Genomic DNA, 23,725 nt, shown 5'->3' with positions numbered 1-23,725 from the left:
TTAATCATTATTTTGTAAATATTGGACCAAAACTGGCAGAACAAATTCCTGAGTCACTGCCATCAGTAGACTGTAGTGAAAACCTGATTGATAGGAACCCTAACTCAATGTTCCTCGCATCAGTGGAGGAAAAAGAAATAATTGACATTGTACACATGTGTAAATATAAAACATCTACTGATTGTCATGATATTGACATGAAAATCGTCAAGAAGGTCATTGAAGGAATTGTAGGACCTCTAACATATATTTGCAACTTATCATTTCAGACGGGAAAAGTGCCAAACAAAATGAAAATAGCTAAAGTTGTGCCGCTGTATAAAACCGGGGATAGACGCCACTTCACAAATTACAGGCCTGTTTCTTTACTACCACAATTCTCCAAAATCCTAGAAAACCTGTTTAATAAACGATTAGACAAATTCTTAGATAAATATAAATTACTCTCTGACAGTCAATATGGATTCAGATCAAAAAGATCAACATCTCTGGCATTAATCGAATCAATTGAGGAGATTACGAATGCTATAGATCAGAAACAGTATGCAGCTGGAGTATTTCTGGATCTCAAGAAAGCATTCGACACAATCAATCATGACATATTAATTAATAAACTGGAACGGTACGGGATTAGGGGGGTTGTACTGCAATGGGTGAAAAATTATTTCAGTGACAGGAAACAATTTGTGAAGCTGGGTGTCCATTCCTCATCATGCTTGGACATTGCTTGTGGTGTTCCACAAGGCTCTGTACTGGGTCCAAAATTACTTGTTATTTATATAAATGATATTTGTAAGGCATCTGATATATTAAAATTAGTATTATTTGCAAATCACACAAATATTTTTTGTTCTGGGGGGAATCTAAAGGAGCTGCTGGATACAATTACTTCAGAAATGTGCAAAATTAAAAAATGGTTTAACAGGAACAAACTAGCACTAAATCTAAGTAAAACTAAAATTATCTTATTTGGGAATTCCCTTAGAAATGCACAAGTGCAGATTCATTTAGATGGTGTGGAAATTGAAAGAGTACTTGAACATAAGTTTCTTGGTGTGATTATAGATGATAAATTAAAGTGGAAGTCTGATATAAATCATATACATAACAAAATTTCAAGAAGTGTCTCAATCTTGAGTAAAGTAAAACACATTCTGGACCACAAATCACTCCACATTCTCTATTGTTCCCTGATTGCACCGTATTTGAATTACTGTGCAGAGGTTTCGGGCAATACTTACAAATGTTCGCTATCATCAATCTTTCTATTACAAAAAAGGCCCATAAGGATAATCCATAAAACTAGTTACAGAGATCATACAAATCCACTATTTGTTTTTATTTTTTGTGTTTTTGTGTCTCTGGTCTGACCAGAATCCTGAACTTCTCTGGTCAGTGTCTCAGTTTCACTATCGGTCATTGTCACATCTTCATTGCTTCAGCATTAATGGTCATTTCTGATAACCTGCAGTACAAACATGAGCTGGAACTGTGAATGTGCAGAAAGATGAAAGTAAAAGTCAAGTTCATGCACTGCCGGGTGATCAGTGGGCAGGGCCTGTGCCAGAGCATATGGACTGGATTGATAGCCAACTTTTGACGGGGGGGATTTCTCTAAAGTCTCTCCTTTTTAATTAAATAAATTCATGAAAATAAATTAAAACATTAAATACGAAGAGAGCTAATCTAACATATCTGTATTGTATAAACTGGACCATCTTCAGAAGCCAGACAACAAAGTCACTTTTACACAGGTTACTTTAAACTGCATCGTGACCTGCTTTGTATATTTACTTCACAGACAACAACAGAGGGCAGCACGGTGGCACGGTGGTTAGCACTGTTGCCGCACAGCAAGAAGGTCCTGAGTTCAATTCCACCATCAGGCCGGGGTCTTTCTGTGTGGAGTTTGCATGTTCTCCCCGTGTTTGCGTGGGTTCCCTCCGGGTACTCCGGCTTCCTCCCACCGTCCAAAGACATGCAGCTTGTGGGGATAGGTTAATTGGATAATCCAAATTGCCACTAGGTGTGAATGCGTGAATGAATGTGAGTGTGAATGGTTGTCTGTCCTTGTGTGTTAGCCCTGCGACAGACTGGCGACCTGTCCAGGGTGTACCCCGCCTCTCGCCCTATGACAGCTGGGATAGGCTCCAGCGCCCCCCGCGACCCTGAAAAGGATAAGCGGAAGCAAATGGATGGATGGATGGAGACAACAACAGATATAAGAATGTAAAAATGTCTCTTACAAGTCACAGTGTAATAAAGAGGAGACACTTTTCCTCCAGGTGCAGACTTGATCAATGAACTCCCCTCACACTGGAGCATGTCTGTGAGCACACTGAAGGTCTACACATGTTCATTTGTATTGACAAGCAGGAAAGCTAGCCTGACCTCTTTTTAGCTCCAAAAGGGACATGAAGGGTACCTGACGAGGTCGGTCATCGAGACCACTTGAGACCAAAACAATATCTCAGGATCAATATCTTACCCAGGGTTGCTTTCATGGTCAGTAAGACAACAGGCTATTAGGTCTGTAATAACACAAGTTGGTCTGCTTAATGAGCTTGGGTCGCTACTGCAACAATCTATCAGAGCTTTAACTTTATCATTAATGAAGTCTCAGACCTAATTTTACTAGAGAAAGTAAATTGTATCAGGAGAACTCAGCAGAGGGGGTACATAAACATTTTTGCATCAGCCCAGACCCTCGGCATCCACATGCTCATGAACCTGAGTAGTTGTAGCAGCAGACCCAGACAATCAATAAAGAAAATCCAAAGAAAACGTGTCAGATGTATGCACTAGGAACTCTCAAAGCTTGAAAGACAGACCATCTTTAAACTTCTAATCAAATCAAATCACTTTTATTGTCACATCCCATTACTGGTACACTGGAACAGCACATGAGAGTGAAATTCTTGTGTGCAAGCTTCACAAGCAACAGGTGTGCAAAATACAAAAACATAAGAACAAAGCAAAATATAATAATGGATAAATACATGTACAAATATAAGAGTGTATGTGCATTACTGAATATGCATAGTGTCGAAATCGACAATTACACGAATGTCGACCTGTAGATGTCCTGGAGGGAGGGAAGCTCACCTCCAATTATCCGTTCAGCACACCGCACTACTCTTTGGTGAGCTTTGCAGTTGTAAGCAGTGCTGTTGTCATACCAGGTGGCAATGCATCCAGTGAGGATGCTCTCAGTGGCACAGCGGTAGAAGGTCCTGAGGATATGGGGGCTTACGCCAAATCTTTTCAGTCTCCTGAGAAAGAAGGAGACTGTTTTGTTTGTGTGTACTGACTATGTGAGATCGTCTTCCAGATGTACACCCAGGAAACGGAAGCTGCTCACTCTCTCCACAGCAGCTTCGTTGATGGTGATGGGGGTGTGTGCTTCTCTGCACCTCCGGAAGTCCACTATCAACTCCTTTGTCTTTGCGATGTTGAGGGTAAGATGGTTGTCTCGGCAACAGTGACCTCCTCCCTGTAAGCCATTTCATCACCGTTGGTGATAAGACCCACCACTGTGGTGTTGTCCACATACTTCACGATGATGTTGGAGTTGTTAGTGGCTGTGCAGTCGTAGGTGTAGAGTGAGTACAGGAGAGGGCTCAGTACACACCCCTGTGGAGCACCAGTGTTCAGTGTGATGGGGGATGAGGTGATGCTGCCCAGTCTGAAAACTTGGCGTCTGTCAGACAGGAAGTGAAGGATCCAGCTGCAGAGAATGAGCAGGTGTCCATCCGAGATTATGTTTTCTAAAAGTGGAACCAAAGAGGAGTATACAGGGAAAACTAAGTGGCCCCAATATAAAGGTAATCCGAAAGATCGTCCTTTTCCAAAGGTGAGAGAGAACAGTCAGTCAGAGATACACACTGGATCAAACACAGATCTGCATGTAATTTGAATCAAACATTTGTGAGAAGGACGGCTGTGCACAATGACCTACCTGCCAGCTCTTCTCCTCCATTTAACTTGCTTCTTTAGTAGTGAGTGGAATAGATTCATGAATCCTGGTCCAGAGAAGACAGAACAGTCAGCCAGGAAGAAGCAAGCGAAAGATCAACATATGTAACATTGGTATTTCCAGTTTGACACCAAGTTCCAAATAATGAGTCACATGATTACACTTAGATATTTAATATAAATAAAACAAACTTGATCAGTAAAGAAGACTGAAAGAAGGATGAATGATTCAGGTTCTGATGTGAGCTGAGGTTTTAGCAAATATTGGATTTAAACCTGCAGGATGTGCGCTGAGTTAAAGATTCATTATAAATGGTCCAGCTCCAGTCTTTACATTTCACACCAACTTTACAACAGACAACAACAAGAAGAGGAAGAGGACTTTACACAGTGGAAGAAGGTCCATCAGTCATGGATTTTTTCTTCTTTCTGAAGCCTTGAAACTGCTCTGTAAAGCTTGCACCATGTTTTCCTGCAGAGGAAACAGACAACATTGATTCAGAGTCTCATTTAACTTGTCTTCAATCTCTGGTGCGAGTTATCAAGAATATTTGAAACATCAGAATCAGGACTGCAACCATTACTCAGTGATATCAAAGAAAACTATGGGAACCTTTCCTCATTTCAAGACAAAGCAGAACCATAAAATTACACTAATGGTTAACATTTAAATATTGTTTCAGAATGAGTGTATTAAGTGAATCTATTTGGCATCTGACACTCAACAAAAATGGACACTTGATGTTTTCACAGCAGTTCCTCAACTAAAAGAGCAGTGGGTGGAGGAAGCTACATTCACTGACCTCTGACAGTAAGCATCACAATTTTCTGTCTCAGGATGTCTTCACCCTGGGAGACTGTGCACATGTAGAAACCACTGTGGGTGTTTTGGGGGTCTTTCAGGGTCAGACTGAGGTCTCCAGTCCTCAGTGGCTCTTCATTCATCTCTGTGCGACCTCTATAATCCTGTCCCTGTTCTTCTAGCAGGTTTTGGCCATCCTGATAGGTGTGGACTGTGTCTCTGGAATCACCACGTCTCCACTCGATTGTGACATCATCGGGTAAATCAAGAGTGGTTTTAAAGGGCAGCAGCACAGACTTCTTCCCCTTTGTTACTTCAACTATTTCCACCTTGTAGCCTGATAAAATACAACATGAGCTGTAAATACAGACAAATTATAAATTTACTGGCCTCAGATGAGTTTACTGACCTCTGATAGTGAGTATCACTATTTTCTGTTTCAGGATGGCTCCATCATTTTTGTAGACGGTGCAGGTGTAGACTCCACTGTCAGTAAGTCGAGGGAAATTCAGGATCAGACTGAGGTCTCTGGTTCTCAGTAGCTCTTCATTCATCTTAGTGCGGCCTTGATAGTCCTGGTGTTGCTCTTCATGCTTGTTTTGGCTGTTCTCATAAACAAGGACCTTCACATCTTCAAGGTCTGAACGTCTCCACTCCACTCTGACGTCCTCAGGCAGGTCAGCTGCGGTTTTGAAGGGAAGCAGAACACGCTTCACCCCCGGTGTCACCTCCACTGTCTGAAGCTCGTAGACTGAAGAAAGGAGAAACAAGTTGTACAGACAGGCAGAAGTTATGTGCTGCAGTTAATTCATATCAGTTTGATTTATTTAGTGTCAGATCAAAAGTATATCCGAGTGCTTTACAATGAAAATAACTCTAAAATACCAAAGACAGAACCACACTGATCAGGTAATCTCATTCATTTTAAAAGAAGATACTTCCAATAGAAACAGGATCACGGAGGTGTAGCCATATTTTGGGTGGTGAGGGGGTAGAGGAAGAAGATCAGAGAGACCACACATAACAAACAGGACAAATAACAAACTGCAGCAGAGAGAAGACAAAGTTCAGGACATGAACTAGTGGCGTATGAACATACAGGGAGTGAAATATGGGCATGAAAAAAAATTGGTTTAGTGCATCATCGGAAACCCCCAAAGCCTGTAGGAGGAGCCTGTATACAGGGAGTGCAGAATTATTAGGCAAATGAGTATTTTGTCCACTTCATCTCTGTAACGAGAAGGGGTGTGGTCTAATGACATCAACACCCTATATCAGGTGTGCATAATTATTAGGCAACTTCCTTCCCTTTGGCAAAATGGGTCAAAAGAAGGACTTGACAGGCTCAGAAAAGTCAAAAATAGTGAGATATCTTGCAGAGGAATGCAGCAGTCTCAAAATTGCAAAGCTTCTGAAGCGTGATCATCGAACAATCAAGCGTTTCATTCAAAATAGTCAACAGGGTCGCAAGAAGCGTGTGGAAAAACCAAGGCGCAAAATAACTGCCCATGAACTGAGAAAAGTCAAGCGTGCAGCTGCCAAGATGCCACTTGCCACCAGTTTGGCCATATTTCAGAGCTGCAACATCACTGGAGTGCCCAAAAGCACAAGGTGTGCAATACTCAGAGACATGGCCAAGGTAAGAAAGGCTGAAAGACGACCACCACTGAACAAGACACACAAGCTGAAACGTCAAGACTGGGCCAAGAAATATCTCAAGACTGGTTTTTCTAAGGTTTTATGGACTGATGAAATGAGAGTGAGTCTTGATGGGCCAGATGGATGGGCCCGTGGCTGGATTGGTAAAGGGCAGAGAGCTCCAGTCCGACTCAGACGCCAGCAAGGTGGAGGTGGAGTACTGGTTTGGGCTGGTATCATCAAAGATGAGCTTGTGGGGCCTTTTCGGGTTGAGGATGGAGTCAAGCTCAACTCCCAGTCCTACTGCCAGTTTCTGGAAGACACCTTCTTCAAGCAGTGGTACAGGAAGAAGTCTGCATCCTTCAAGAAAAACATGATTTTCATGCAGGACGATGCTCCATCACACGCGTCCAAGTACTCCACAGCGTGGCTGGCAAGAAAGGGTATAAAAGAAGAAAAACTAATGACATGGCCTCCTTGTTCACCTGATCTGAACCCCATTGAGAACCTGTGGTCCATCATCAAATGTGAGATTTACAAGGAGGGAAAACAGTACACCTCTCTGAACAGTGTCTGGGAGGCTGTGGTTGCTGCTGCACGCAATGTTGATGGTGAACAGATCAAAACCCTGACAGAATCCATGGATGGCAGGCTTTTGAGTGTCCTTGCAAAGAAAGGTGGCTATATTGGTCGCTGATTTGTTTTTGTTTTGTTTTTGAATGTCAGAAATGTATATTTGTGAATGTGGAGATGTTATATTGGTGTCACTGGTAAAAATAAATAATTGAAATGTGTATATATTTGTTTTTTGTTAAGTTGCCTAATAATTATACACAGTAATAGTCACCTGCACACACAGATATCCCCCTAAAATAGCTAAAACTAAAAACAAACTAAAAACTACTTCCAAAAACATTCAGCTTTGATATTAATGAGTTTTTTGGGTTCATTGAGAACATGGTTGTTGTTCAATAATAAAATTATTCCTCAGAAATACAACTCGCCTAATAATTCTGCACTCCCTGTATGAGGGATATAAGCAGTTCCACGTACAATATTTATTTAATGTGAATGTTCACACAGGCACATTTGTTGGCCCTTTATGTGTATACATATACAAAGAAAAGTACTCCATCTTTTGCTTTACTTTCAATGTACTTGCCAGAATAGACAAACAGACAATATGACAGATGCTGGGTCTGCGCTTCCACAGGCCCCGCTGGTTAGAAACTTATTCTTGTTAACGGCAAACAAGACGAACATCTTTTACTTGCTACCAAGGGAGGCCCGCTTGTAAAACCCCCCTATGGTTACAAAAGACAAGGCACTATGTGTGTATGTGTGTGCACTTGTAAGCACGTGTATGCATGTGATTGATGATCAATCTGAAGCCGAATGTCTTGGACGCTGTATGCATTGGAGACCTGGCGCACCTAAATATATAGTAAGGTTTCTCTGGGAATGCCTGGCAGAAGTCCTGGTCTCTAAGATCTTCAACTCCCATCACCTACAGCATTCTGTCTGAGACATCAGGCAGAAGAAAGAGTCCTATCGGGCTCTGTTTCCCTGTGGGACTTAGGAGGCAGCTGATGAGTACCAACAGGTTAAGCAGAACGTGGCTTGGGTGGTAGCTGAAGGAAAAACTAGGATGTGGGAGGAGTTCAGAGAAGCCATGGAAAAAAAAAACTGTCTTGTTGGGATTCTGTCATGGGCCTTGTCTGCAGTTGGAGTCAGCAGGACTCCACTCCAAGAAGCAGAGTCTGGTTGGCTTTAAGATGGTTAACCTCCTAGGACCTGGCATCCACATATGTGGACATCACATTTTGGGTTATTTAGACCAAAATACTAAATCTTGCTCTACATACAGTGGGGCAAAAAAGTATTTAGTCAGCCACCGATTGTGCAAGTTCCCCCACCTAAAATGATGACAGAGGTCAGTAATTTGCACCAGAGGTACACGTCAACTGTGAGAGACAGAATGTGAAAAAAAAAATCCATGAATTCACATGGTAGGATTTGTAAAGAATTTATTCGTAAATCAGGGTGGCAAATAAGTATTTGGTCACCTCAAACATGGAAAATCTCTGTCTCTCACAGTTGAAGTTTAAACATTTAAATGAGTGCTTACAGAGAAACTCAAAGAAATTTCAGCCCTTGCTTTTCAAACCCGTTGATTAAAATAAACCACACATTTTTTACTCAGTACTGAAACTGAAAGATCAAAGTATTTGGCTTCGATCCTGAACCCACTGGTAGGCAGCTCTAAACACCACAACCAGAACACCTTGGACTTGGTAGGAAGGTGTTGGGATGAGTTCTTTCACACTCAGCCGGAGGCACACAAAGTAATACACACATCTATACACACATAAACCTCACACGGGCTGAGCACACACAATAAAATGTTTCTCCCACTGAAAATGTGACATCCAGATGAACAGAATCAACTTTTTGGGATTTACTATAAACAGTGTTGGAAGGTTACTTTTAAAATGTATTCCATTACAGAATACAGAATACATGTATTCTGTAACGTATTCCGTTACGTTACTCAATGAGATTAACGTATTCTGAATACTTTGGATTACTTAATATATTATCATGCTTTTTACAACAACGTGAATGTACTATTGCTGTGTGATTTATTACTATTACTGAAGGTCCGCGACTCCGAACTGTAGTAAAGGGACCTCTGACTAATACGTCGGGTTCTGTGTCGGCTCGTAGCCGAAAACTAGCTTTACTTTGTTGTCTGGGTCAACTTTGCTAGCGAGAGACAGAGAGAGGCGTTGAAAGGCTGCTCCAACGAAGCTTATTGTTTCGGAGGAAAACACGAACACAGTGTACAGTCGAGTCTTAATAGCTTACTTACAACTGGGCTCGTCAGGCACTCTTCTTGGCTGCAGTGGTTATTATTATATTTACATGCTTCCAGCTCCCGTTTTTCCTCGACGACAACTCGTACCTTTCCTTTTTCTCCCTCCTCGCTCAAAGACACATAACGTGTATGGCAGTCCATTCTCCCTGCAACACGGACTACACTGCCCATGATGCTACATTCTTTAGAGCTATGTTTGTAGCATTCTGCCTGTTAGCTTAGCACAACAACAACAAAAAGTCCTCTCTCACCCAGGAAACATGCAGAGAGAGAGCATCACCTGTAACCATGGCAACCATAACGCTGCCCCCTGGAACAACAGAACGTAGCTGTCAAACAAACCCAAACAGTCCTGACCCGCGACAAAATGAAACAGGAAAGTACCGCAGTGTAATCCATTTATTTCAACAAAGTAACTGTATTCTGAATACCACCTTTTTAAATGGTAACTGTAACGGAATACAGTTACTCATATTTTGTATTTTAAATACGTAGCGGCGGTACATGTATTCCGTTACTCCCCAACACTGGATATAAACATGTTAACTCTAATCGAGGCAGAACAACTATTAAATATCTAACACAAAGTAATGAAGTGCCACTGCTAACTGCTTATTTACCTATATGTTAAGTTTAAGATGGTTATGCTTGGTCAGATGTACTACCTGTCAAAAGTTGTAGAACACCACAGCTTTTTATTGAAAATTATGTCGTAAAATTGCACTTTGAAATGAAAGTATTGTACAAACTAGAAAGTGAAGATTTCTCTGGCAGTTCACATCTTACCTTGGTACCATTTCAAGCTATTCATTGGAATTGAACAACTTGTATTCCAATAAATACCTGGAAAAAGTGGGGTGTTCTAAAACTTTTGGCCAGTAGTGCAGATTTCCTTTTTTCATGTTTTTCATACAGTCAATGGAGTCCAGAGTGTTGACAACAGGAATTGACAACATACCACAGCCTCTCTGATGTGCTTACTGACCTCTGACACTGAGCACCACCACCTTCTGTTTCAGGACTTTTCCATGCGTGCAGACAGTACAGGTGTAGACTCCACTGTCAGTGATGCCGAGTTCTTTCAGGGTCAGACTGAGGTCTCCGATTCTCAGCGCCTCTTTGTTCATCTCTGTGCGACCTCTGTAAATCTCGTCCTGTTCACCTGAAAGGTGCTGGCTGCTCTGAAACGTGTGAACTTTCCTGTGTTTGGAGTCTGAGCGTCTCCACTCCACTGTGGCATCCTGAGAAAGGTCATCTTTGGTTTTAAAGGGCAGCAGGACAGACTTGTTCCATTCTGTCACCTCCACCGTCTCCATCTGGCTCTCTGAGAGGAGAACACAGTAGAACATGAGACAGACAGACATCAGTGAGGTGGATCCTCCATCATGTCCTCTGCTGTGTAACCAGCAGCTCCTGTTTTCAGTGTTTCTCTGACTTTGAGCTCGACTGCTTGTGTGTTGATGTGTGAGGCTGCACAAATTGCTGCTTTGCTCTGCTATCTGCTGCTTTCTTTAGTCTTCTGAATTTATTCTGTCACACCTGCAGAAACTTACAGCGTCTACCCTTCAGCATGATGCTGGGGAATTTGTGTTTTTAACAAAGCAGTGAGTCAGCAGGAATCACAGCCTCTGCTACACAGCATGGATCAAACTTTTGTTTGGACTCTGGTCCTGTGTGTGTCACATGTGGTGTGATGGACCCTTATTTTTGTGTTGTTATATTGACAGTGGTAAATTTATTGACAAAAATTCTTGTCATGGATATGTTGCCATGGAGATCTGACATAGTACAGCCAGATGTTAAGTCCTGTAGAAGAAAGAAGCAGTGTGGAAATTAATGAGTTAATGAGCTGAAACAGGGGATTAAATGGCAGATGTTATCCCATGTTTTTTTTTTTTCATTCAGAGGTCTGTGCAGGCCTTAATCGGATTCACACAGCTCCCTCAGTTCGCAAGTTTAATCAAAATGTCTGCATTTATTCATTCAAATGAAAATGTGTCAGCAGCAGTTTGATTTTGTTCAAATTTGTGGAGGATCCAGAAGACAATCAAAGCTGTTCCACTCACCTCTGACAGTGAGAGACACCACTTTCTGAAGTAGGAGGCTTCCATCCTTGCTGCTGACGGTGCAGGTGTAGACTCCGGTGTCAGTAACGCGGGGCTCCTTTAGTTTCAGACTGAGGTCTTTATCTCTCAGTGGCTCTTCCTTCATCTCTGTGCGGCCTTGGTACACCTCGTCCTGTTTGTCCGGCTGATTTTTTCCACTGTCATACACGTGAACCTGCATGTGTTTGGGGTCAGTGAGTCTCCACTCCACTGTGGCGTCCTGGGGAAGATCCTCTGTGGTCTTAAAGGGCAGCAGGACAGACTTTTTCTCTCCCTCTGAAATCTCCACCATCAATACCTGACTGTCTGTGAGGAAACAGAGCAGAACATGAGGTGTGCACACAACACCAACAACCAACACATCATTCTACCAGGACCTCAAAGAGAACGTGTTCAATTGTTTCAGTGCCCAAGTCATGAAGGACAGAAAAATAAGAACAACTGTATCCACTGGAGATCTTTAGGGCCACAAATCTCAAGTGTTGCAAATTAGCATCAATCCACAACTGCACAAAGCTCAGATCAAATGAGTGCCCACAAAGGAAGAATAAGAGGAAAATCATTCACTCATTACTTCCTGTCCAGTTCTGGTTTACAACAACAAACCAAACAGCAGCACACGCAGACACAAGGTCATCATACCTGCTGGGCATTTCATCCTTTTATATCTATAACACATGACGATCCCACTGCTGACAGCCAGGAGAGCCAAGACAGCCAGGATGCCAGAGAGGACCCAGGGCCAGGTCGGAGGACGCTCTGTGGTGAACAGAAGAAACCTGAACATGAAACATTCACAGCAGATTTCCTCACTCGTTCACTACTCTGTGTCCTGATCAATGAGCTCATTCACAAAATAAAATCATTTTAGACGCAATTTTTATTTAATGTAACAAAAGTGGACCGTACAATCTACAGCTCAACTAGCAAGATGTCAGCAACCTATAAGTGAAAAGATGATAGGTTCTTACTAAGCAGACATTTTATTAGTTACAGCATGCACTAAACTGCTGCCATGTGATTGGTTGATTAGATATTTTTGTTAAAGAACAGCTGAACAGGTGTGCCTAATAAAGTGGCACTGAGTGTATATGTGTTGAAGTCAGATTGCTCCCCCTGCTGGAGTCACTCGGACATCTGTTTTTCTTTCACACCATTACAGAGCCACTGTCACAGAGCCTCACTGGACACTTTATTAGGTACACCTTGCTGGTATCCTGTTCCTTTGCTTGTTAATGGCTCAGATGTGACATCATCACTCACATGCTGCACATTTATCATGTGACTCTTCTGTTCCAGCACATACCAAGGACGCTCTGTTGGACTGAGATGTGTTACTGTGGAGGCCGTCAGAGTGCAGTAAACTCATTGTCATGTCTGAGATGATCTCAGCTTTGTTACCCTGCAGGAAGCATACACTGAGGTCATTATGGGATGGACACGGTCAGCATTAGCAGTCATGGCTGTGGGGTTTAAACAATACTCAGTTGGTATTTAAGTGGCCAAAAGTGTCTCAGGAAAATCTCCCCTACACCATCACACCACCAGCTGTCTAAGCCTTTAAGTTAGCATGAATCCATGCTTTCAAGATGTTTTCACCATACTCTGACTCTACCTCTGAATGTTGCAGCAGGAGCCAGGAAACAGATGCTACCCCTCTGTTGTCCAGTGAGTCTGTGCTCTGGTCTTAGCAGACAGATGTGGCTGTAACTCAGGCGGTAGAGCAGGTCATCTACTGATCAGAAGGTTGGTGGTTCGATTCCTGGCTTCCCCTAGTCTGGTTGCCAAATATCCTTGGGCAAGATATTAACCCCAAATTGCTCTCCGATGCATCCATCAGAGTATGAATGTGTGTGAATGTTACTTAGAAAGCACGAATGGGTGTGAGTGGGTGAATGCACAAGTTGTGTAAAGCGCTTTGAGTGCTCAGAAGAGTAGAAAAGCGCTATATAAGAACCAGTCCATTTACCATTTACCAAGGTGTGGCCTTAGCCTGCAGCTGTGTTTCAGACCTCTGTAAACTCACAGATGATTGGAGGGAAAATCCCTGCAAATCACCAGTTTGTGAAGTATTCAAACCAGCACTCATTGCCACATTTAGAGTCACTAAAATCATTGTTCCTTCTCCATCATTGTCCTTCCATACAATATAAAGCGCCTTGGGGCGACTGTTCTTGTGATTTGGTGCTATATAAATAAAACTGAATTTAACTGAATTGAATTGAATCCATTCTGTTGGTTAGTTTGAACTTCCGAAGGTTGTTTTCAGCATGTCTACATGCCTAGGTGCAGTAAGTTGGTGTCATGTGACTGGCTGATTAGATATTTAAATCAATGAACAGCTTACTGGTGTACCTAATGAAGTGTCCCATGAGTGTACTTAACTCATTCACTGCCATTGACGTCTATAGACGTCAATTGAAAAACTTACGTTGACTGCCATTGACGTCTATAGACGTCAATTACGTTTTTCAATGGGAGGGGCTAGAATACAACCTCGGGCAGCTTGTCAGTGAATATCAGACTTGCATTCATGGTATGTAATGACAAAAATGTGGTGCAAGTCTTGTTGTGTGCCCTTGCATCCCGGAAAGTGTTATAATGATTACCACACAAAAGTGAATTATTCATTGTGAATAAATGTTTCACTATGTACATTTTATTTTTTCATATATTTGTAAATAAATTGTTTTGATAAAACATAACCTTTCTCAGTGTTATTTCTGTTTTATAGAAGTGAAAAACTATTTTATATGTTAGAGGTGTCACAAAGCAAGAAATATTAGTGTCAAAGGCACTTTTCTGCTTGAAATGTATTTTTCACAAAAAGCTCGTTTTCTCCCTTTTTTTGGTCAAAACAGGCATTTTTGGTGGAACCCACCTCTCTTCTACAGCTGATTACTAAAGAATGGAAAATGGTAGAAACAAGCTTTTTTTTTTGGATGAAAGAAGAGAGTCTGTTCTTCATTTTGGTAGGTTCAGCGTTTATATGATCATAACACACAGTTTTCTGTGGCTCTTCAAAAATGAGTAAAAATGCTCAAAAACCCTGGCAGTGGGGAGTTACCTGATTTGAAAATGGCTGGCAGTGAATGAGTTAATGGCCATGGAACCTGTATAATTCCACGAACCTTTAGTCAGTGTTTTGGAATGTGTGTTATCAGTAGGGCTGCCACGATTAGTCAACTATCAAAATCGTCGACGACAAATTTAATAGTCGACGCGTCGTTTGAAGCTTTGTAAGATCCCAAAAGACGCAGGAATAAGTAGTAGGATTTAAGAGTGTAATAACGGACTGAAACAGAAGATGGCAGCACTGCATGTACAAGGATGCCAGCTGCCGTTAAACCCCGAAGAAGAAGAAGCTGTGTCCCAGAATTCATAGCGGCGGCAGCTAGTTAGTTTTAATATTACTCTTATTATTCTTTCTGGGTCACAAAATAAACGTTTAACATATTTTCAGGCGAGAATGTAGCTGTGTAAGCCTCAAATATCTGCTCAGTTTATCAAGACACCACATATTTTCAAAGCGCTCCGACGTTTTCGGAGACGTCTGTTACCCACTAGCTCGATAGCGAGCCAGGGGCAAGGCTCACTAGAGCCGTGAGAACACCGGACTCCCGGCAGATCGTTTTCAAACCCACCGCCGTCTTTCGCTACTCAGGTTAAACATGATATATGAGTCACTTAGATAACTTGTATTGTATTTTGTATTGTATTGTATCTTTATTTGTTTCAGACATATAAAACAAAAAAACAATATATACACACTACATATATTTTCATTTACAGATACGAATATATATGTAGATATACACACACACACACGTATGTGTTCAGATAAACAAAAAAAAAATATAATGAAATAAAACAAAATCGTCTGACATAATGTAACAATGTTTGGTCTGAAAAGGAGTAGGAAGAAGTATGAACATACTTATTAATTCCTACCCCTGCTCAACATCTTATTGATCCCACATAATTCACCTAATTCCCATCATCACATACTCCACACAATACACGAGGAGAACCTATATAAACATGGCTACCGTGATTGATATAATTTGGATATAATTTGATATTTTTATACATACAATGGGTGATCATCTTTATCGGTATCATATTCTTCCAAAATCAGTTTTCGAAGTATTTTCATGAACTTACTAATTCCTGAGCATTGCTGTAGATCTATAGTAAAACTATTCCACAGTTTTACCCCATAAATAGTGACACAAAAGGTTTTAACCTTTGACCGTGCTTTAAGAATCCTTAGATTCAATTTCCCCCTCAATTCATAGTCTCCTTCTCTGTCATAGAACATCCTCTGTATATTTCCTGGTAACATATTGTATCTGGCCTTGTACATAATTTTTGCAGTTTTATATTTTATAAGATCCATAAACTTCAGTATTTTTAATTTCAAAAACATGATGTTAGTATGGTCTCTAAATCCTGCTTTATTAATCATCCTGATTGCTTTTTTTTAAATTTTACATATTGGTTGAAGTGCAGTTTTATATGTGTTTCCCCAAATTTCCACACAGTATTCCAAATATGGCAATATAAGTGAACTTAAAATGTTATTGTTTGGTCTTTAAAAACATTTTGACCAAAAAATATAATTGGCGTTTTAACCCTTCCCTTCTGAATGATCAAGAATTTATTAAATATCTCAATGCAAATATGGATACGTTTCTTGCCACTAATGATAATGGAGAAGTTTCAGATTCTATTTTGTGGGAGACCTTTAAAGTTGTGATGAGAGGTCATATTATTTCCTTTGAATCTTCCAAGAAAAAAAATATTGGGAAAAAGACTTAAAGAAATAGAAAATAAGCTTCCTGAATTGGAAGAAGTATATAGATCATCTTTGTTGCAAACTGATTTAAATGAAATTTTGAAATTAAAGTATGAATACAACACAATTTTAAATAAACGTGTTAGCAATCTTCTTTTGAAGCTCAAACAGAGACATTTTGAATTTGGAGATAAACCAGAGAAACTGCTGGCAAATCAGCTTAGAGGGGAACAAGCAAAACGAGCAATTCAAAAAGTGATAATGACATCGGGTAAGATTGTCACGGCTGCCGAGGCGAGCCGTGTGGAGTTGGAAAAAGGACCCAAGAGCAAGCAGTGTATGAAAAGATTAGTGGAGTTTATTTACAAGGTGTCAGTGGCAGGAACAGAAAACGAATAATGAGACAAACTAACGGAAACCTACACTGGGGAAAACTAAAGAGCAACTAGAAATCCACAGGACACGGGGTGAAATGCAGAGAGACGCAGACTGACGGAGGATACAAAAAAACCGCAGAGAGACACAGCTGAATGCAGAAAAGCGCAGACTTACATGGAGTAATACAGACGAACCGGCAACAGGCAGGAGAACACACAGGGCTTAAATACCCACACCAGTAATCAGGGGATGAGAAACAGGAGGGCAACACAGCTGGGAGAAATCAGAGCTGACGGGACAGGGGAAATGTAAACTGAACACACTCACATCAGACATGAACCTTCAGAATAAAACAGGAAACTAACAGACACAGAGAACCAGACAGGACACTGAACTTGACAGGCAGACTCATGAGCAGACACAATAACACCATGGACAGACAGAGGGAACACAGAAGTGGGAGCAGGAAGGCAAAGAACAGAAACCTAACAAATGGCAAAATCACAACAGAATACACACTCGGAATGAACAAAAGCATAAAGAAACACAAAACACTGAGTCCTCAGACTCAGGACCATGACAAAGATAAGTATCAATCCAAAGGAAATTAATACCTGTTTTACCAAATTCTATAAAGATCTGTATTCTAGTAAAATTAAACCATCTCAAAGTGATTTTAGCAACTTCTTCGACAGGTTAGCTATTCCTCAATTAGACAAAGCCCTGAGAGATGAAATTGATTCCCCTATCTCTGAAAAACATCTCTTAAGAACAATTCAAACCTTACCACTTGGAAAGACAGCTAGCCCAGATGGATTTGGTAATGAATTCTATAAAGCCTTCCAAAACAAAATTATTCCTCTCATTCTTAGGATGATAAATGATTCCGTTAAAAATAAAAGGTTACCAGCTTCACTTTACGAGGCAAATATTTGTTTGCTTCATAAAACTGGAAAGGAGGAAGGCATCCCAGCAAATTATAGACCCATTGCTCTTTTAAATTGTGATCATAAAATCATAACCAAAATCTTAGCTACAAGATTGAGTAAACATATTTCAACAATTATACATCCTAATCAAACAGGATTTATTCCTGGTAGATGGTCATTTAATAATGTCCGTTTATTATTAAATACAATTTACTCAGGTTATGGAAAAGAGGTTAAAACAGCAGTACTTTCTCTGGACGCTCAAAAAGCGTTTGATCAGATTGAATGGTCTTATATATTTGAGACTCTAAAACAATTTGGTTTTGGGGAGTACTTTAGGGATTGGATTAAAATGATTTATCTGTGTCCTGTATTCTCACTAATGCAGATAAATCCTCTCCCTTTCAATTACAACGCGGGGTGAGACAGGGGGACCCCCTCTCACCGCTTCTTTTTGATATAGCCCTGGAGCCCCTAGCCATTAACATAAGAAACCACCCAGGTATACAGGGAGTTAAATTTGGGAATGTGGAAAGTCTTGTTAACATGTATGCAGATGACTTACTGATCTGCCTTTCCAAACCAGAAATCTCATTCCCTAATCTTTTAAATTGTATTAAACACTGGGAAATTATCAGGATATATGATCAATTGGGATAAATCTGAATTTATGCCAATAACAGATAATCTATGCCCAAAGTTCCTCAGCTCACTCCCATTCAAATTAGTAACTACGTCTTTTACCTATCTTGGTCTTAAGATCTCTAAAAATCCCAAACTCCTTTATAAATTGAATTTCCTGGAAATGCTGGATAAGTTCAAAGATGATATTAGAAAATGGAAACTGCTTCCTCTGTCTCTGATCGGTCGAATAAACGCAGTTAGGATGGTGTATTTGCCACGATTTTTATATCTTTTTCAAAACCTTCCTATTCATTTGCCACTTAAATTTTTTAAGCAGCTTGATTCATTGATTCACTCATTCATTTGGGCAGGAAAACCCCCCTCGGATATCCATGGCTCAAAAAAACACTTCCTGCGGGGGGTTAGGTCTCCCTGTGTTTAGACATTATTATTGGGCAGCAAAATCAAGAGCTCTATTGCACTGGCAGTGGGGTTCGCCTATTGATTATTGTCATGACAAGCTTCCGATCTGGCTCCAGGTAGAGGCAGCAACAGTATATCTATATCTAGTAGATAGTATATCTATCTACTTAGCACTTTTAATTCTTATTCTTATTTTTATTTTCATGTCTATTTAAACGTAATTTATGACAGTATGTTTGCACTGAAGCACCGCAGCAATTTCCTAATGTTGTAAACCTGCTCAACATTTGGCAATAAAACCCTTTCTGATTCTGATTCTGATTCTGATTCTGAAGCCTTAAACCGGTCTTATTGTTTTCTAACACGGGTTCTTTTAACAATTCGCTCAGTCGTAATTTTGTTGTTAAACACTCCTTAAAGATAGGAAATCTCTCAAACTACCTGATTTTTCAGTAGGAATGCCAATAATACATAACTACTTGTTTAAACCAGGTAAAATGGATAGGGTGTTTTTAGAATGGGGGGAAAAGGGATTGAAATACATTGAGGACTTATATACAGATGACAAATTTATGTCCTTCCTTCAACTTCAAGAAAAGTTTCAATTACCTCAATCACATTTTTTTCGTTATCTTCAAATAAGGAATTTTGTTCAACAAAACTTTTCAGACTTTCCACTGAAGCCACGAAGTTATACTTACTTTGATATAATTCAGAAAGCAGATTTTAAACATTTGATATCTCAGTTTGTTAAGTGCTTTACAATCCCAGTTGATTCCGACCGAATTAAGAAAACATGGGCTGAAGACCTCGGGGTCCCTCTGTCTGAAGAGCAATGGTCAAATTGTTTGTCCAATATTCAGAAAGGCTCAATAAATGCCAGATATAAACTAATCCAGTTCAAAGTTATTCATAGACTACACTTTTCTAAACTCAAACTTAACCGGATCTATAATTCTGTATCCCCCTTATGTGACAGATGTAAAGTCGGTGAAGGTTCCCTTGCACATTTATTTTGGCATTGCCCTGTTTTGAATGCTTTTTGGAGCCAGATTTTTATGTGGTTTTCAAACCAATTTAGGAAAAAAGTACCACGTGATGGTACATTGGCTATACTTGGATCATTCGCATCAGTCGAATCTTTTTCCTTTTCACAAAAACAGATAATTACAATGGGTATGCTGGCTGCAAAGAAACTTATTCTTTTACAGTGGCGGTCTTCTTCGGCCCCGTGTTTTAACAGGTGGCTTAATGAGATGGTGTCTGTGGCCAGGGTGGAGCAGATAAGATTTGATAGAAAGGGGAAACTGGCGAGTTTTTGTATGATTTGGCAACCATTTCTAGAATTCTTAAAAAAATAACTGATCATAATTCACTCCGCGTGAATTATTTTATTTGTTTTTTTTTTTTTCCTTCTTCCTCTTCTTTTTCTTCTTTTTTTCCTTTCTTTTTTTTTTTTCCATTCATGCTTATAAGTTCACAAATGTTAAAAACAGTAATTGTTCTTGGTTGATTTTGTATAAGCATGTTATGTTTAATTTAAATGCAAAAATAAAATTTAAGAAAATGTTATTGTTTGGCTTTTTTCAGTAATTTATTTGTTCCTGAGTAAATCGGTTTGGCTGAGATTAAAGTTATAGTTTTTACACAGCTGAATAAACGTCAAGCAGACAGCTGATCATCAGAAGTGTGAGATGCTCGAGAATTTACTCCGGTGTCCTGTTATATTTTAGATAGCAAGGAGTTTATTAAACTCCACCGAAACAATCTGCAGATTTCATTTAAATTTAATAAACTATCATATTGTCTTTATTTTTAGTTAGCACATACCTGACACACTTAAAGCTGTAAGCTAATGATAGTTATATAAGAGCAGATGCTGCTGGTGCAATAAGCTGTACGTTTTACGTCCAATGGATGATGATCTGATTAGTCGACTAATCGCAAAAATAATCGGTGACTAGTCGACTATCAAAATAATCGTTTGTGGCAGCCCTAGTTATCAGCCAGTGGTGATGTGTGAGCTCAGAGTTACAACATCTCATACTCCAGTCACACATTACTGTACACACATCATAACGACAGTACAGACGATTTCACACACTGACCTTTGACCTTCAGTTGCACATGGGTCTTGCTCTGATCTTGTCCATATTTGCGGACGATGCAGATGTAGGTCCCACCATCAGAGACTGTAGGGTTCCTCAGGGTGAGGCTGAGGTCTCCAGTCTGCAGGGCGTCGGCTTTCATCGATGTTCGGTTGGTGTAACGATGGTTCTGATCGTTCAGAATATCATCTCCGCTCTGCACACGCATGTGGACTGTTGGGATCTTGAACTCATCACGGTCCCAGACCACTGCTGTGGAGCTACTGGAAACATTAACAGGTACCTGACAGGGCAGCAGGACAGACTCCTCCCCTTCATACACCTCATACACTTCCACCCCTGAGGCATGCTGGGAAACTGATAAGAGAAACAGAGTGTCGTCATTCAGTCTGTCCACAGGGTGGGTCACATGTCGGGATGAGTTCTAACAACAGGTTTTAAATTAGTACCAGTAATGACCACAGTGTGTAACACTAGAAACCTTTGAAAACATATTGAAGCCCATCAGGAGCCTCCATCAGGGCTCAAAGGTATGATCAGGAGCCAAAGAAACATCTGCTCCATGCAGACAAGTTTTTCTTGGAAGGCCTTCGTGTTTGAGCAAAGGATGCTAAACCGCAGACTTCATCTATTCCAGCAACACAGCTTCATAAGAGACGAGTCCGGCTGCTGAACCGTCTGAACCTTTCACCAGCTGACAACATCTGGAGCATCATGAGCTCAACAACAGGACGAAGCAGAGCCAGGACAGCTGAGCAGCTAGAACCCTCCATCAGACCAGAACCGCTGCTGTCCTCAGCTCACAGACTGATGTTAAAGAGGAAACATGGACCTGTGCTACTTTAGAGAAATTTTCCATTTTCAAACTCCAGCGCTTCTCTGAATTCCAGATGTTTCATTTTCAGGTTTCTGTACTTGAGCATTTCTCGGGGAGCTCATATTTTTACTTTCTATGTTTTCAAAACTCCACTTTTTACATTTGAAACAAGCTCATTATCTCACGTCACTGCACACCTACTGTACCCTGATTAACCTGACCTCAGACATGTTTATTTCCTTAAAAGCAGCTCATTCAGCATATGCGCTTCTCTGTCTGCTGTTAGACAAATCCTCACACACACATTTTCTGCTAATTGGCAAAAAAATTATTGCCTGTATTCAAATTGCTGTAAATGACTTGTTGGTCTACTCTAATCTAATCTGTCATAAATGATATAGAGTCATTTTAAGCCTGAACATTCCTGCCTCAGGGTAAATATCCTTTTCAGTCCAGCTAAAAACACACACGGAAACTTCTTCCTGGCACACCAGCATCATCCCCTACTTTGACAGTAAAATCAGTGAAATGCAAACGTTTGATCACTGCAGATTGTGTGGGAGCATTCCTGGTCAGAGCTCAGGGATTATGGTGTATTAATGACGTAAAGCTGAGAAGAAGCAGAAGCAACACAAATGTCAACCATTTGTGTTGCTTCTGTTTGAAAGACATTAATAAAAGTTCCTACAGGTCACCCGAGATCAGCCAACCACTTCCTTTACTGTGAAAAGGTTGTGAAACATCCTAATCATGCTCTTAAAAGTAAAAAAAAAAAAAACTGGGTTAACATATAAGAGTTAAAATAAACTCTGCATTCAGTCGGAGACAAAGCTTCATTTGTAAAATACAAAACTACTTGTAAAACCTGGAGAGTAACAGACTAAGCTGTGACTGAGTGTGGCTCATCCAGCAATCTGTTATTCACTGAGTTGAAGCAGGGACCGGTAAATACTGAAAACATCCCCCTGTGGCTGACAGCAGCCCAACTATAGACGGGTTCAAAGTTCTTACCGTGCACGAGTAGCAGGAAGGACACGAGGTTCTTCATCCTCCTGTGGCAGAGACGATAACCAACTCTGCTCCACCCGACACCCAAAACCTCACACGGCTCTAACTTTCCAGCTGTAACAAGAAAGTTTTACTTTCGGTTTCAACCTTCAAAGTAAAAGCTCATAGAGACGTATTCAGAGACTTCCTTATTCCATCCGAGGGAAAAGTGCTGCAGTCAGTGACAGCAGGAGCTCAGTAAAAGCTCTATTTTTATTCTCTCTATTATTATTATTATTTTTTAATCGCTCTGTGTCGTAGTTTGCAATTGTTACATTGTATTTTACAATTACATTGTAAATTACATTACAGTTACATTGTGTATCACAATTGTAATGTAAAGTGTTTGTAGTTTGTAAAGCTCTGTCAGTAGCGGTTTTTGATACGGGCGACACGGGCGGTTGCCCGGGGCGGCATCGTGGTGGGGGGAGGCATCACGGGCATCGGCAGAAAAAAAAAAAATTGCTCGTACTCATGCTGCCCCGACATCAGCCAGCCATATTGGGAATGGTACAGGCACCGATCGGCTTTCTATCGCCCATTTGCTGGGAGTAAGGGCACCCTCCGTTTGCGAGGTGCGCCTGCTGCTTGCGGCACAGGGAGGAGAGGGCGGGGCGGCGGGGGACTCTCTGGCTGGCTGGAGCAGCATCTAATAACCAACTCGCAAAATAAAACAAAATAAAAACACCAGACATCATGATACAGACTTATAATTTGCACAGATGTTTTTCGAAATTCTGTACACGAAAAGTGAGCGCGAGAGCCCTCAGTGCGCCTGCTTGCTGCTGAAGTCAAAGTAAACTTTATTGTCATCTCCGCTACAGACAGTCCAGCATATAGAGAGACGAGACGACGAGGCTCCAGTTACAGGAGTGCAAGTAAACAAACAATAAATATAAGAAGAGTAAGAAAATAAATATACACTTTAGGACTCGGGGTAAAGGGATCAATGATAATTTAAAATTTATAATTTACAGTTTGATGATTTAAAGTCTCACAAACAACCCGTCGAAAGGGGAGGGGGCCCTGCTTCTTCCAATTAGACCACATTTCATTCATAATGTTGTAAATCCAAGCCCATTATGTATTCATGATTTGAATCCTGGGTTGTGTGAAATCCCAGAAATAAACCCAAGACAAAGTGAATCTGTGAACTAAGGTGTAGAACAGGGGTCAGAAACCTTTAACACAGAAAGAGCCGTT

General features: G+C 40.7%; 1 protein-coding gene across 1 annotated transcript; it reads right to left on the bottom strand.

Annotated features, from left to right (window-relative positions):
* Window positions 1-3,934: 3,934 nt before the first annotated feature.
* Window positions 3,935-22,523, bottom strand: LOC101483017 (uncharacterized). Its single transcript, XM_024800172.2, has 9 exons — window positions 22,487-22,523; window positions 20,659-21,015; window positions 12,041-12,157; window positions 11,360-11,704; window positions 10,279-10,617; window positions 5,187-5,528; window positions 4,779-5,114; window positions 4,363-4,447; window positions 3,935-4,022 (listed from the first exon to the last, which is right to left on the bottom strand). The coding sequence occupies exons 1-9, from the start codon at window positions 22,521-22,523 to the stop codon at window positions 3,980-3,982; spliced, it is 2,001 nt and encodes a 666-aa protein (XP_024655940.2). The 3' UTR covers window positions 3,935-3,979.
* Between the last annotated feature and the right edge of the window lie 1,202 nt (window positions 22,524-23,725).

Source organism: Maylandia zebra, unplaced genomic scaffold (genome assembly GCF_041146795.1).
Source record: "Maylandia zebra isolate NMK-2024a unplaced genomic scaffold, Mzebra_GT3a scaffold01, whole genome shotgun sequence".
NCBI lineage: Eukaryota > Metazoa > Chordata > Actinopteri > Cichliformes > Cichlidae > Maylandia > Maylandia zebra.
This window is presented reverse-complemented; position numbering and strand designations above follow the sequence as displayed.

What these genes read in the sequence shown, in the direction of transcription:
- LOC101483017 (XM_024800172.2), bottom strand. Translation starts at nt 22,523, where the DNA reads ATGAAGAACCTCGTGTCCTTCCTGCTACTCGTGCACG. An exon ending in AGTGATACTCACTATCAGAG is followed by an intron (nt 5,115 to 5,186) that starts GTCAGTAAACTC and finishes GTATTTTATCAG; the next exon opens with GCTACAAGGTGGAAATAGTT. An exon ending in TGTGATGCTTACTGTCAGAG is followed by an intron (nt 4,448 to 4,778) that starts GTCAGTGAATGT and finishes TTTCCTCTGCAG; the next exon opens with GAAAACATGGTGCAAGCTTT.